This window comes from Uloborus diversus, chromosome 1 (genome assembly GCF_026930045.1).
Source record: "Uloborus diversus isolate 005 chromosome 1, Udiv.v.3.1, whole genome shotgun sequence".
NCBI lineage: Eukaryota > Metazoa > Arthropoda > Arachnida > Araneae > Uloboridae > Uloborus > Uloborus diversus.
Window position 1 is genome coordinate 84,644,855 of NC_072731.1, and position 17,019 is coordinate 84,661,873.

General features: G+C 33.2%; 1 protein-coding gene across 1 annotated transcript in view; it reads right to left on the minus strand.

Moving 5' to 3' along the window:
• Window positions 1-17,019, minus strand: part of LOC129230774 (mucin-17-like) — a 506,717-nt gene that overhangs the window by 263,832 nt on the left and 225,866 nt on the right. The window contains exons 7-9 of the mRNA XM_054865195.1: window positions 16,482-16,572; window positions 10,320-10,508; window positions 907-1,030 (exon numbers count right to left, since the gene is read on the minus strand). Coding sequence (XP_054721170.1) covers window positions 907-1,030; window positions 10,320-10,508; window positions 16,482-16,572 — 404 coding nt within the window. The remainder of the gene's footprint in view (window positions 1-906; window positions 1,031-10,319; window positions 10,509-16,481; window positions 16,573-17,019) is intronic.

The window sequence follows — 17,019 nt, forward strand, 5'->3', positions numbered from 1 at the left end:
CTGAATCTGAGAAATTTGAAATATCTGCATATTAATTACCAGAGCAGTAGAATTCCCAGATTTTTGCTATCTTAAGTGTCTCCGACCAAAACTAGAGATCAATTTTCTGTCCTAAAATATTAAGAAACCCAAGATTAAAACTGGTATTAATTTTTACAGATGGCATTTGCTCAAATCAATTTCGATGCGACTGGATTGACATTTGAGTGGGCCTGGCAAGAAGACGAATTTACAAATCCTCATATACTGAAAACAAAAGATAAAAAAAAGGTTGAAAATAATGATCAGTGCAAAATTTTTCTAGTTAAAAGAACATAATCACATAAAAAAATTAAAAACGATTGAGTTTTTCAAAAGCGGATGCAATCGGATTTTGAAATGGGGAAAAAATTGGTAATCAACCAAAAAAAATCGTAAAAACAAGTTCCAAATGCATAAACGAGGATATTCATCCAAAACTGCCAAATGTGCTAAAGGAACTGCAACATAAATGTAAAATTGCAGTTTTGGTACAAGTTTGTCCGATTTTGGAGCAGAAAGCCCATTTGGCAGTCTTTTGGAGCAGTTTGGTACAGGATCGGCGATTGGCGCAGATGGCACATCCATGAAATACACATACACATCCATCGTCAACTTTTACTCTGATTAGATTTTATAAGCGTATTTTTTTTTACTTATACATAGAATACAGTCTTATTTTATGAATATAGCAATTGTAAATGATTGCAGTATATTGTATGTCTTGCACTTTTTTATTAATTGTAAAATCTGTTTCTAACTCCAATATTCAATTTTTTTACAACTTACTCGGTATTGGCCAAGTATTTGATCAAAATTGTGGTCGAGTACCGAGTAGTTACCGAGTACTCGTTACGTCTCCAGATATATTGCACCACAGATACTTACCTTGTTTCTACATCAACAATCTTGCCTTCACGATCTGTCTTCGTAGTAAAATGCTCAATTTTAGTAGCCCTTTTTTCTTCGGTAGCAGCTCTTCGAGCAATACAAGTCATCCTGTTTCTCACCTCTAAAGTAATGTACAGACCAAAGATAAATTTCATGTCAAACTTTAAATGAAATATTAAATGAATATATACAGTAAATCATCATTTATAGGTCACACAAGGATCTGGAATAAAAAGACGTATCATTATGCACCTAAAAAAGCATACTTTGTAGTAGTACTCTGCATTTTAAAACGAAATTAAATAGTTTTAAATGAAAAAAATCATACTTTTTTATTTATATACTGAGCAGGGTTGGAAAAAATAATGATTTTTTTAAAATAAAAATATGATTTTTTCAATTTAAATCAGATTTATTTGATTTTTTCTGCTATATTTACACATTTTTCGGAAAAGGAGTGGAACAGTTTGTTATCTTAATACATAAAAATCTTCTGTGAGTACGTTTGTCACCATAAGGCTTTTAAACGGCTGGACCGATTTTGATCAAATTTTTTGTATGTAACTGAGTTGTGGCAAGCATGGTTTAGAAGCGCGATGGATCGAATCGGAAACATTTTTGTTAATTCATTAATTAATTTAAACATTGGATCGTTATATCTCCCAAATGATTAATTTATTTTAACCTATTGTTGATCGAGAACTGAAACAAATATTTAACAGGTTGCCAAAGGACAATAAGAAAGTCAGCTCTACTTTTTGTAAGGAAATTTCCTACTGTGATATACCAATTGAGAATAGATAAAACAGAGAGAGAGAGAAAGAGAGAAGCCCTTTTTTTTTCATTTCTTGAAAGCAACAATTTTAGGTTCCGTGATATATTTTAAAGTAAAGTGCTGGAAGGTTCTGTCGTGTGTTCTGTCGTTGTTGTGAACCATGTGACCGGATCGGTGCTTTAAGTTTTCCTAATCAAATGATCAAAAAGTACCGCAACAAGCAACATTTGTTTCTCGGCTCAAATCCATCCGAGTTTTGGCACCATTCTCAAGAATACTTTAAAGATTATCAAACTAATCAGTACATTATTAGAGGAAAAGGTGATGGAATTTCAAGACGAAATAATTTTTTTTCCCGTCCAGATAAATTACAACAGTACAGTTCCGTGCACAAAAGATCAGTACAGTGGAAGATATTTATCTTTGATGGAAAGAACAAATTAGGCAATATATGAAGTTTTAAGACATTTCATTCAAAAGATCGGACTGCTAATTGGCCAGAATTAGCTTTGCTTACTGATTGGCTGGATTTTATTAACGTGGTGACTTGGCGACTTTGGATATCTATACATATAATAAAATAAGATGTTTGTGTGTGTGTGTGTGTGGCGCGCATCCCGAGAAAAGGGTAAGGCCTAGAAGGATGAAATTTGGTATACAGGTACAGTTTTTGCTGAAGATGTGCACCTCGGGCTTCGATTTTTGATATTTTAATTAGAAAAAAAGTTATTTAATGTTTTATGTGTTTTTTTTGCCCTTTTTACCTCACAAACCCCGAACCAATCACACCACGCCAAATATTTTTTGCACTATAAGGTAGGAGATTTAATGTTAAATATGATGAATGAAAAAAATTTGAAGATAGAGCAATTTTTGTATTTTTTATGAATTTTTCAAAAAACCTTTAACTTGCATTTTTCCTGGGTTTTGTTTTTTTTAAATATCATCCTGCGAGAAGTATCAAAGCCCCATTTCTAAAATTTAAGTTAGTAATAGTAAAACCATTTCGCCCTCTTCAGAAGAAAGAAGTTCTTAAAAATACACAATAGTTTTTTTTTAAACAATTTTTTAATGCTGAACACATTATGTCTTTCCAAGCATTGGTCGAAAAAAGCGTTCTTCAATCTTTTATGCCTTTGACGTCACTACTTGGATTTAGATTCGGTATATACGATGGAATCTTAATAGCAAACAATGCTTATCTTTTGTTTTTACTATACAGCTTACTTCTACATTTTATGACGTGATGACGTAATATCTTGGCGTAAAAATGTGAATGGCACAACAAAAGGTAGAGATATATTGATTAATACTGCTGCCAAATCTATTTAAACAGCTGCCGAAGTCAGCAAACTTGAAGTAAAAATTTAAATGACAAGTTAGCCAAACAGCCGCCGTAGGTGGCTGCTTGCATAGCAAGGCGAATGGCGTAAGAAAGCGGACCGGCTGGTCGCCGCAGGCGGCTAGTAAACAATAGAGTTGTGTGATCATTTGTTTACATTTTAAAACTACTGTTAATGTAATTTATTGTATTTTTTGTTTGTTTGGCGAAATATTTCAAATTTGCAAAGACCTTTTTTGTTTTTTTAAGAGTGTTTAGTCATTTTAGTTGAAGAATGTATTTATTTTACATCGGGAGGGGGAAGGGGAGGGATGAGTGATTTTCACTTATTCAGAGAACTGTTTCTACCTTTATCATTTTTTTAAACAATATCTCTTTGGTTGTTTTATTCTTTTCATATAGGGGATGTTGCCCCTATATGAATCAAGAGATATATCATCTAGAACAAACGGCTTTCCCGTTTGTTCTAGATGGGTAGTTAGATTTTTACACTTAATATCTGAGGACGCTTTTTATCCTTTGAGTATGGCTGAAGGAACAAACCATCAAGTACGGGAGAAAAAATAGTTAATAAAACAACTGCTCAGTGGGCATTCAATAAACCAAGTTATAATAAATATACGCATTCTGACACCAAGCAGCTTAAAACCATTTTCTTTTTACTTATTTTTTTCAACAAAACGGTTCAAACACTTGATAGTTTATTGACATTTAACTTTTCAATTAACGAAGTTCGAACAGGACAACGTCCATCGGGTCCTCTAGAAAGAAATAAACTTTTTCAATAAATGGAATATTCTTCTCAAATAGATAGGATCTACACAAAATATTTTATTTAAATATTAATTTCTATATTTTAAAATAAAGGCATTTTTTCCTTCTTTTTTGTAATTGGATAGTTCACATTAAATAAAGGAAATTTCAAAGAAAAAATTAAGTATTTAATGTAAACTTTTTGTTAAAAGGGAAAAAAAAATCACAATTCCAACGACATTTTTTATTAAAATGGATTCTAAGCCTTTAATTGTTTGTATTAAAACCTTAGTTTTGATGCTTTGTCCAATCCTAAATTGTTACAAAGGCTAGAATGAGCAAAACCAAAAGATGAAAACAGTCTTTCTATTCCAGTGGATGAAGCCATGGGTGCAAGTTTGGTTATGTGATCAAGACGGAAAATATTTTCAGCCCCCCCCCCCCCAAGCATGCTTGTTTAAGGAAAAGTTTATGTGTATAAATGTTGTAGATTTTAACTATGCCAGTTTTGGAATCTGTGTTTGATTCGAATTTTAAGCTTTTGGCTTTTTCTTACAACATGAACTTAGTTTAAGTTGTAATATTTAAGCGCTTTGGTGTCATAATTCCAAAAACCTAAAAACCGCCAATAACAGGTCGTCTGGGGGAATTTCCCCCACAAATTTTTCTTAAATTGAAGTCCAAAAAAAACGCAAATGGTAGGCCATTTTGGTAAAGTTCAGGGAAAGGAGGGGTTCAGGGACTCTCTTACATCATTTTTTTCAAACTGATAGTCTCAAAATCACAATATTGGGCGACCTTCAAAAATATTAAGATAAAAAGGGGGGGGGGGCACTCTGGGACTCTCCCCGAATTTGAAGTTTTAAAAACGAAACTGTACTTCATCTTTCATAACTTTTATAACGTTTTTTGAATGCATTATCGAAGGGATGGAGTTCAGGAACTCTCCTTCGGTAATATTTCGAAATTGAAGTTCAAAAAACGCAATTTTAGATGATGTTGGATAATGTTAGGGATAAAAGCGTTCGGGACTCCCCGCCATTAGTTTTTTTTTTGCCGATCGTAAACATTTTCATTGCAGCAATAAAATCGCTTGGGACGTAGATTTTCATTTTTGCAACATAAATCAGTACTGATCGGAAAGTCTACCCAAGGTAGCGTCAACGAACCAGAAAAGAAGAACAGTTGGGGAAGAGTATGGGCGACTAATGATAATGAACTGGCAGCGTTCCCCCCCAGTCTTCATTTGAAAAATAATTCTTTTATAAGATTGCAGGTGTTTGAAATTAATCATAAAAAAATCACTTCAGTGAAGTCGATACATTTTTTAAAGGAGGTACACTTTCCAATATTCATTAATTAAAAAAAGCAGTAGGGGAACTGAATCCTCACCCCAAAGAGGGCCCTCCCTGAGGTGAGGAATCAAATCCCTTTTAAGGCACTCAAATATAGTCTAAAATGGCGTTTCAAATATTTCAACATCGAAAAATTTTTCGGAAGAGGACTCCCGAACCCCTTCCTCTAAATTAACCACAAATATCCTAAATTTGAGTTTTAAGGCTTCAGTTTCTATTTTTTTTCGAGGAACAGTACTCCCCTTACGTATTACACGACTTATGACTGCCTGAAAGTTTTAATACTTTAATTTCGGAAACTTTTTAAAAGAAGGTTCCTACTCCCTTCCACCTTAAGTCATCCAAATATAGCCCAAAACAGAGCTTTTAAAATTTCAGAAGCGAAAATATTTCGGGGGTGGGCGGCGGAACCCCCACCCTCCCCCTTTGTGTTTATTAAAGGCAGTGTAAGTTTGTGTTTAAGATTAATTTTTCTATTGAAACAGAAACTCCCCTCCCCACAGCGCCAAAGACAACTCAAAGTTTTAAGACTTCAAGTTCGAAAATATTCCGAGAAAGATCCCCGAACTCCCTAACTGTTAACTCACTCAAAAATAACCAAAATAGCATTTTAATACTTCGGCATGGAGAGATTTTCAGGGGAGAGAGCAATCTCCTTCCCCTAAGTTCACTAAATTTGACTTAAATTCGCGGTTTCCCATTTTCATCGCCGAAGTTTTAAGAGCTTAAGTTCTAAAATTTATTGAGAGAAAGCCTTCGATTTCCCTCGAAGATTACCTAAAGCTGAGTTCTGAATACTTCAGCTTTGAATATTGTTTGGGGAAGGGGGACCCTGAACCCCAAGACGGTCTAAAGTTGCACTTTTAAGACTCCAATTTCGGAATTTCTCATAAATAAAGCCTCTTCCCCCCGCTTTTGACATTGCCAAAGACAGCCTAAAAGTTTTAAGATTTCAGTTACATACAAACACTTTCCAGGAGAAGGTCCTGAATTCCCTTTCTCTTAAGAAACTGAAGTATAAGCCTCAAATGATTTTTAAAATATATCAGCTACAAAACATTTTCAGATTAGAACATCAAAACCATCTCTCATAAATTCACCAAAGATGGCCTAAATTAGTGTTTTTAAGACTCCAGGTTTCGATTTTTTTAAAACCTCCCGCTCCCCAATTTTGCATCAGTAAAGACAGTCTAAAACTTTTAGACTTTTAAATTTTTCAGAGTTTGCAGAGGAGAAATATCAACCACTCCTAGTTTCAGAAATGGCATTCAATTCAGTTTTTCGAAATTTTATACTGGAACCCTTGAGTAGCTTCCCCCCCCCCCCTCCTTTCAGATTGTCCAAAATATAAAAGTTTTAAGACCTCAGTATGGTGGGTTAATTTGAGGACTTACCCTCTTCGCAAGAGCAGCCTTTTTTCGCAAACTCGGTCTGCCGTTATTTTTTTCGTTTCCTTTCTCTCTCTCCCTCTCCCCCCCTTATTTTCATTCTAGCGAGTGTTAGATTCATTGACATTGGAATTTAGTGATTCCTCAAGTCTTTGTCAATAATGCAGGAACGGTTGCCCATCGGTGTTTCCAACCAGCTTAAAATCCCCCCCCCCCCCCCCGATGATTTCCAGAATTCTAATTTCCATTAAAATCTTCGAAATCCCTGATAGTTTCCGTTTTACCTGGTATATGGTGGACGTCCTTTTTTAAGTAAAAACTGAAAGAAAGTCATCGAATTTCTTTCGTCCCGAACTCCGTCTCGGAAATATTGTCCAAGACGGAAATTCGTCTTGAGACGGAAAGTCTTGCACCCATGGATGAAGCTATGGCGGCTGTTGCTATTTGGTGTATAAACTGGATTTCTGGTTTTGTGATGCTTTCTCTACCTCCCATTGCATAAAATGAACCCCATCAGCCATAATGGGTCATAATATCTGCTGCATTTTTATCAATAAATGCTGATTTATTAAATGGGCCACTTCTTGTTTGCAAATTGGCTACAATGCTGACAAGTTTCGGACATATTTCTTTAATAAATTCCAAACCTTGTTTATAATCATCCAAACTAATTGAAATTTTATTTTAATTAAAGTCAGGGGAGTGTAATAAAACTCCTGCATAATGGCATGCATAAAATGCTTGTTGGTATCTTTTAATCTATTTGATTGTTATCCAACACTTTTTTAAAATTTTTACCCAAAACTTTCCATTGACACATGCAATAAATGGAGTAATGTTTTGATTTATTTTTTAAAAATTAAATCCAAACTAAAATATGATTTAAATCATTTAAAAAAAAACTGATTTAAATCTATTCAAATAACGCCAACCCTTGATCCTGAGTATTACTTTTCAATGAATGACTTTTATATTAATGTAATTGATTCATATCTTGCAGTTATAAATCTGCAAGCATGCATTTAGCTAAAAAAAATCTTTGTCATCTGATGTGTTGCTTGTCTTTGAGTATCATTATCATATTATGAATTTAGTTGAGGCCATGAAATGTTTTTCATTTGTGTTTTGAGAGACAAATAAGCTGTAAGTTTATTAATACAATTTTTGCATTTTTAAAGAAGGATGATCAAACTTTGTCCACATTTGACACATTTCATTCCTCTAAAAAACCGAGAAAGATAAGGCATAAAATTGTTGGATTTGAGGAAGCAAAAAATAATAACAGTTTGCGACAAATAAATGATGTACATTTAAATTTGAAGGAATAGTGACAAATAAGGATGGCCGATCTCTTAGCTGAATTACACATTCGCCATAATTATTTTTGCTGCCACATGCTTTTTTGAGAAATTCGGTATTAGGCCTCATGTGCAAAGTGAGGTGGGAGGCTGAGCAGGGATAAAAATCATTTTTTGGAGCAGTTAAGATGCAGGCTAAATTACGTTTTGGAGTAGTAACTGGTGATTTTGGAGCAGGTTCAAATACTACTTTTAATTGTTAACATGCACTGTTAAACATTACTTTTTACAGATTGTACATAAATTAGCAACATACGTTCAACATACACATATTCATGTCAAAAATTTTTCATAATTTAAGAAATTGGGAAAAGAAAATCTCCCAGAAGGGGGTAAACATAAATCACATCCATGGAAGTGTTTTTGAATCTTATGGAATTCAAAAGTTCATACATTACATTAAATCATCATAAGAATGAAGTTAAACATAAAAAAAAAAAAAAAAAAAAAAAGCTTCAGATTCATTCACAAGTTATAGCTAATGACTGACAAAATTTAATTTTTGTGTTACAACATAGAGTTAAATAGCTGCTTCGTGTTAAATTTGACCAGCCAAAAGTGATTGTTTAAAATAATTTTTTAAAACATATACCAATTTAAAGTTCTGATGAATTAGGGTTCCATAAATGAAAAGAGACTGAAAATTTCAAATCAAATCTAATTACGTTTATTAGACTATTTTAAATTTTAATAAAAATATTGATTGACATTTGGTTGTTGGTTGGTTGAATAAATTTTAATGGCGCAAGAGACCTTGAGGGCTATACTGTGCCAAACAATTCTTTATTTTTTACTATTTAATTTTTATTCAAGTTCGTAACGTCAGGAAATGATAAAAGTAAACGTATTTAACAAGTGAAAGGCACAGAACTTCAAGTGATTGAAAAAAAGGAAACATTTTTAAAAAATAGATAAAACTATATCTTGACAAAAAAACTGAAAAATACGAAAAGGAATCTCCCAGAGAAAGGAGTATAAATTACGATGGGGTGGGTCCCCAAGCAAAACTTCAAAAAGATGGGTTAAAATCATTAAAATATTTAAAGTGAATTCAATTAAAATTTGGGCAGTTACTTAAAATATGTAACAATGTCTGATTCACATTACATGTAATACATGTTGGGGGCTGGTTAGCAGCATAGGAGGGTATTTATGTGTGAACCTAATGTGACCAATGCAAAGTTGAGCTAGTAAAACTTGTTCTCTCCTGGTGAGATGAAATGATCTAAAACCTTTAGTCGAGGACTGGATGGAACATAATTTATTTTGGGTTTCTGCATTTTAGGTTCGTTGCCAATGCGTGTTGAGAGACTTAGAAATCGTGTTTTTATCATCGGCGTAAGGAACACTATCATCGACCAGAATATTTGCGGCTCTGGCAGCTGAATCAGCTGCTTCATTGCCTGCAATGCCCCCCTGACCAGGTATGCAACAGAAGACAACAAGAAATTGTTTTTGCATAAGATCTTTGTATAAATGATATGATTGGATGACTATAGGGTGGCTATTGCTATTGCAGTGTACGATGGCTTCCACTGAACTCTTTATTCAAGTCAGTGTATAGAACCCATTTTTTTGTGGTTGGATTGGGCTATTGATTGGAGATATTTAAATATGGCTTGTATTTCGGAGGTAAATACTGAGCAAGATAGGTTAAGTTTTTCTGCGGTAACTTGATCATTAATTATTGTAGCAAAGCTGACGTGATCACTTGCTTTTGACCCGTCGGTAAAAATGGAATTGTATTCAGAATATTTGCTTTTAATGTCGTAAAAGATTTATTGATAAGCTATACTGGGAGTATTTTCTTTGGGGAATTTATCCAGGTCTTTGATAGTAGATGGAATTACTTCACACCAAGATTTAATTGGCTCTATTGTGTTGCGAGTTTTGAAATCAGATAGCTGCAGGTCTGAGATGACCCGACGCATTCTTATCGCAAATGTTGGGGTCATTGAAGGACGGTGTAAAAATGAAACATTAGATGGATTAAAAATATGGAGATGTAGTGGGTGATTGGTGCAAGGTTTTGTTTTGAAGTAAAAGTTTAAAGAAAGTTTGAGACGTCTATTGTTTAGAGATTGTTTGCGTGCAAGGACATGAAGGCTGTTGATAGGTGAAGTTCGGAAGGCTCCGGTACAGATACACAGTGCTTGATTGTGGATTGGATCCAGAGCTTTCAGATAGGTTTTTGCCGCAGAGCCATAAATTTGACATCCATAATTGATTGACTGTATACTTAAACTATATATTATGAACAAAAATAGGGCAGGGTTCAGTATTGAATAGAAAAAATAGCTGAACATGATAAAAGAAAATGACTAAAAAACAATTTTTTCTTTTGAGAATTGAGTTAGTGTTTAAAAAACCCTTTTACTTTATTCTCACTGCTTGCCAAAGCTTGAGTATGTGTGTATATGAAATAAAGAAAACAGTTACCATTGCTGCCTTCATCCTCCACAGGCATATAATTAGCAGTAATACTCAAGTTGACATATTCATTAATGGGCGTTTGTTTGTTTTCCATTTTTATTTCCGGATCTTCAGGTCGGACTAAGAATTGACAGTTGAAATGTTTCACTGGTTTTCCGGCAGAGTTTAAAGTCTCAGAAGTCCAACTAGTATTTGCTAAAAATAGTTTTAAATCAGTTTAAGGATTCATCAAATCATAATATCACATGTGGGCCCAGTCAAAAAAAAAAAAAAACTTTTTTTTTTTGGATGGGTTCACTTGAAAAACCCACTATCTTGGTAAAGTGGATTTTTTCAGAATCAACTGCACTTTGAAAACACTTTCTTCAGAAACATACTATATATTAACCCAACATTAATCAATACCAAGTCCAGATTACCATCTTCCTTGTTGGACCATTTAGCTCTTTGATGCATGTAGGTATATCTTAAATCTATTTGTGTATTATTTTTGAATATATTTAGAGATGCATTTTTTAAATTAATTTACTTATATCAACTTTAAGAATTAAAATTTAAATCTGCCTATGTATTTCCCTTTCATTTTTTTGAAAAAACAAACTTGGGAGACAAAAATAAGAAATTATTTCAATCAATTTTAATTTTCCCCCCTTGCATTTGTTGGGAAACATTCTTTGTTAAACCATAACAGGGTATCGTTTTTATAGCAACAGTTTACTGCTGCAAAGGTGCCAAGCAAAAAAGTTAATTACAAATATCAAACAACTAAGATTAAAAAAAAAACTAAAACTTGATGTTTTATTTCAACAGGGTTAGGGGATAAAAAAAGTGCATCATCTCCCACCTATATTATTCCTTATATTAAATTCCACTTCAATCCAATGTTTCCTTCTTGGGAAGCTATTTTCAGTGTTCCTGAGTGTATATATTCATTCCTAAATGTTCACATTGAATAAACATAAAACATAACTTTCGACACATTTTGTTCTGTTTGTGATATTTTCTCACAAAATAAGTTTCTCTAAAAATGGAGCTTTGGACACTTTCAGACAGGACGGTAAAAATCATGGTATTTACTGTAGTGTCCAAAACCTTGCCAACCCTGATTTTTAAGAATCAACAAGCTTAGATTAAAAAAAAAAAAACAACCTTTGATTGCAGGCAGGGCTATGAGTGCTTTGAACTTTTAGGAGAAGAAACCAAAATACCTAAATTCAGTGAGTGGCACAGCAAAGGGTTATGCAATATGAACTAAGATATCCAATAAACACATCAAATAGATGTGTTTATGGGACAAACACATCTATTTCATGTAAAACATCAAATTATAAAAACGGAAAATTAAATTAACTCTTTAAGCAACGATTCAAGAGCACTGAATTTTGTTTAAATCTTTTCAATTGTATAATTTTAATAAATATAAAAAGAATGTTACGTTTTTGCATTTTAAGAAAATGCATATTCATCATTCCATAGTAGATGCAAAAATTATGCAATTTTCAAAATAAAGGCATTAAAAGTATAACACGGAAAATAAAAGAATTCTTTTTAGTATAATTATTTCAGAATTGCACTCTAATGGTTTATGATAACCATTATTAATAACTACGCGCATAATTGCCACAAAAATAAAATTAAGCCAGTGATTTAGCATTGAACTTCTTGATATTTGGCACTCATAAAGAGCATGTTTCTCCTAAAAGTCTCAACAAAATGAAGTAACATCAAAAATGAGAAAAATATAATTCTTACATCAGAAACAAAGCACTGATCACATGAGACTTTTGTACCTCGCATATCCCCACTCCTACTTCGAAAACAGGGTGGTGACAGGAACTATGAAAAAAAGTTCCCTGACTTTTCCCTGATAAAGTTCACCAAATTTCCCTGATTTACGTTACCAATGGTAATGGTTTCCTTTCTTTGCTTTACTTGAAATCCATTGCATGTTTGTATAAAATGTAGTATTTTAAACGTCTTAAGTTGTGTTAAAGTTGATGAACTAAAGATATATTTTAAAAAGATGCTACTTTAACAAAATGGCAAAAAAAAAAAGTCAATTTGTTTTTTTTTGTTTTGGAAAAAAAAACCTACAAAACAATATATTAAATTTTTCTACATGGAAAGATACTTTACTTCCAGAAACCACTTAGCATAAGAATTTTAAGACACTATTAAAATCATTCTTATAAACATTTGTGTATTTATGGTAGAACTGAAAAGTAATTGAAATTATTTTGAACTAAATTTTCAAACAGTATAATAATTGTTGCAAGAATAACAAGTAATAGTGAAAGAATAGAAGTAATGTAGTTATTCTTATATAACTAACTGACATATTTATGCAAAACAGATGAAACTTTTTGACATCCATTCATAGGGAACTTTTCTCTAATCAAGAACAAAGGTTTTAATGAATGAATACAGCATTTTAACGATAAAAAATTTATTTACTTAAGTACAAAAGTTAACTCTATTCCAAATGATTTAAGTATGTAACGAAAAAAATCTTAAATTGCTTTTATATCAAACTTTAAAATGCAAAAAACAGAAAAAAAAAACCAATTAGTTGATTTTAAAATATATAAAAATCCTTATAATCTGCGGCGACAGCAAATAGTATAACGATAAAAAACAAAGTTTTTTGATTGAAAGTTCAATTTTAGCAATTAAATTTTAAAAACGAAGAAGTAAAAACTTTTAAGCTTTTATCAGCATTTATTCAAAAACCAAAGATTTCTTCTTGAAATCGTGATTACAGTACTTTGAGGCAATGGAATAAAGGCAAAGGAGCTAATAGTCCAAGAGCCCAGGGCCGACAGACCTAACTTATTTTCTAAGTAACAAAATGTGTAGGACAGAAAAGAGTCAGCATGTACTTTGAACGTACACGTAATTATTAACTTGGACCGAGGGCCAATTCGCAGGTACTGGTACTGAATGTACGAAAAAACAGTGCTAACCTAACTTATTTTCTAAGTCTCAGTTTTTATATTATGATACTCAGGGAGCTATTAAAAAACATTTTGTAAGCTGCCAGACCAATCGCATGGGCCAAACATCCCGCCAGACACAGTTAAAACAACCTACCAAACTTCCAGACACGTCCCGTGGGCACTAATGGCTGCCAGTGGTGCAACCTTACTTATTTTCTAAGTCGCAATTTCTATATTATGATACTCAGGGAACTATTCCAATGCACTTTGTAAGCAGCGAGACCAATCGCATGGGCCAAACATCCCGCCAGACACAGTTAAAACAACCTACCAAACTTCCAGACACGTCCCATGGGCACTAATGGCTGCCAGTGGCGCAACCTTACTTATTTTCTAAGTCTCAATTTTTATATTATGATACTCAGGGAACTATTCCAAAACATTTTGTAAGCAGCCAGACAAATCGTGTGGGCAAAACATCCCGCCAGACACAGTTAAAACGTCGCTGTGAGTACGAGCACGTGAAAAATCAGCACTCAGAAAATAAGTAAAGTTCTCACTGTTTTTGCGAACATTCAGTACCCAGTACGTGAAATTTGGCCCTCGGTCTAAGTTAGCAGGCATAACTGTGGGACCTGGTGAAAAAACGTTAAATGTGGAGAAAACGAAGATTCGGGGGACGTAAAATCGGGGTTTCACTGAAGTCCTATTTCTTATTTTTTTTACTAAGTTTTCTGCTTTAACAATATTGCTTTTTCAAAGCAGACGATATTTTTCAGTGCTTAAGAACAAGAATGATAGCGTCGCGCTCGTACTCAGAGCGACGTTTTAACTGTGTCTGGTGGGATGTTTGGCTCATATGATTGGTCTGGGTGCTTACAAAATGTTTTGGAACAGTTCCCTGAGTATCATAATATAAAAATTGAGACTTAGAAAATAAGTAAGGTTGCGCCACTGGCAGCCAATAGTGCCCATGGGACGTGTCTGGTAGTTTGGTAGGTTGTTTTAACTGTGTCTGGCAGGATGTTTGGCCCATGCGATTGGTCTGGCAGCTTACGAAATGTTTTGGAACAGTTTCCTGAGTGTCATAATATAAAAATTGAGACTAAGAAAATAAGTAAGGTTGTGCCACTGGCAGCCATTAGTGCCCACGGGACGTGTCTGGCAGTTTGGTAGGTTGTTTTAACTGTGTCTGGTGGGATGTTTGGCCACAATTGGTCTGGCAGCTGTGGTTAATAAGTAAGATTCAATACTTTGACGTTAAGGAAAAAAGATGCACAAATATGCAGCAGTGTATACACCTCATTAACTTTTTTTTTTTGAACAGATAAGGCCGAAAATGCGTAGGGAATTAGGATACTTAATTTTGTAAAGCAAAAAATAAAGATTCTTCACAAAATCAAATTTCCCTGATTTTTTGTTATTTTTCCGAAATTCCCAGATATTTCCCTGACTTTTCCCTGATTAATAAATTTCCCTGACTTTTCCCTGATCTCCCTGATCTGTCGCCACCCTGAAAAAACCCCAGTTGGAAAATTCACCGTTCACATGTGAAAAGAAGTTGCACCCCAGAAAGCGGCTTTACCCAACAAGTTAAAAAACTCGATTCATGTAAAGCATTCTGGGTAAAAACCCAATGAAAGCTCTGGTAAAAGACAGGAAAAAGGAAAATCCAGATTTTCCCAGGAAATAACTGGAATGCATTGAAAAGCAGGTTTTATGCAGGTTGGAAAAAGTGCAAACAAAATAATTTACTCAAGTGCAATAATTTTAATATTGCATTAAAAAGGCCTACACAATAAATGCTAAAAATAGACATACTCGTCAAAAGTTTGAGGTCAAGGGAAAAAAAACAGAGGTAGGGAGGTAAAAGCAAACAACACTGCATTTCCAGTGAATAACCAAAACACAATCACCCCTGTTATAGACTTTAATTATTTTAGCAGCAATCAAGACAATGATTTACATAAATTCAACATTCTACAATAATTTAATTCAACTTTTTATTTCAAATACAAGTATTAAGTTAAATGTTATGTGCTCATTTCCGAAAACTCAGAAATAAGTTAAATACTTAAAATCTAGTAAAGAATGCAAAATGAAATAAGTAAATAATTAAACAAAACAAAAGTAATACATTTTTTAGTAACTAAAATTAAAAGAGAAACAAGCTTATCTGATCATATCAAACACATGATCAAAAATTGCACTGATGAAATATATAAAAAATATATTGAGCACAATCCTCTGATTTTAAGAAATTCAAGCACCAAGAAACATTTCAAAATTTTCAAGGGAATACGAACCCTGATGTAACAGGTGAATTAATCAAGTACTTTAGCCTATGTTTAAGAAATGAATTTACATTCAACAAAGAGACAAAACTCCTCGTCATAAAAATACTTAAAATTCATTCAAAGTCGTTCTCCCCCCCCCCCCTTTTTTTTATAAGTTTTACAAACTTGACTGCGTGGTGTGTGCTTGGCATTTTTGTAAAAATTGAATACTTCCAGAAACATCACCGATTTCAGCCAAAAGATGAATTGAAGATCATTTAAGCTAAAAAATGTTGTGCATAAAAACTATATAAGACTGCAAAATCTACCCCATCTTAGACTCTCAAATATGCTTTCTTGAACACATGGAAAGACCAAACATGTTAAGTTTCATTAAGATCCAAGCTTAAGCGTCTTCCCACGCTTATTTCTTTCTTTTTCGGTTAATGTTACATGGTATTTATTAGCAAGACATTAAAATAATACTAGCAGATATGTTACTAAAATAATAAATAAAACGACCTGAGTTATGGTAGCATATAATATAGTATCCCATAACTTCTAAAATACAGTTGTTATAGAAATTTTAAGGTATTTTATTAAAATAACCCAAATATTTTTAGGATGCAAAAGGTTTGGAATCACAAACAAGGCATGCAATTATCTGTGAGGCCCGTGCTTAACGTTAGCATGTTTCAAACACGTCAGTTAGCAGTGGAAATTGCAGTAAAAGAAGTTAAAGGTAGAGAGAAACTAAGAGCACAGTTACTATAAATATAAGAAAAGTCGGAATATTTTCAGATTTATAAGACATGTAGGATCTTTTTCTTAGGTCTGTTAACATTGACTTTAAAAAGGATTAAAAAACACTTATTTGATTGAATTACTACAAAAATAGCAGGATGAAATTTTATTACAAACAACAAAAATTAAAACTGAAATTTGAAAACACTTACACATAGGCATCATCAGTAAAAGATTTTGATTAAATCTTGCTCTATCCGCAGGATGAATGTAGTCGTAAATATTCTTTTCATATATTTCATCCTAAAAAGACACAAGTAAAAATCTATAGCAAAATATACTAATAAAATATTTTGATTCGATGTTTGCAATCAAAGTATGATATTCGAACAGAAAAAATTAATTGCAGTTAACTTTACTTGTGGCAATGATACAGACTGATAATTGTTGGTGGATTACAAAATTCTACAAAATAGGCTTCTCAGCTAACCTGAAGACCAAAAGTAAATATTTTGGTAAAAATACTTGCCAACATTTCGCTCATAATTCATGATTATTATGTTCATTAATTTAACAGTTCATCATGATTGGAGTAATATGAAAATCCCGCACCCACCCAATGAAAGAACTAATTTAAATTAATGAGTTAAAAAAAAAAAGCAAGAAACGCCTCAAACAGCACATCTCCCCCGAGGTCTTAACTAAATTGCACCAATTTTCACAACTATAGGTGCTAAGGGGCTTTTATGC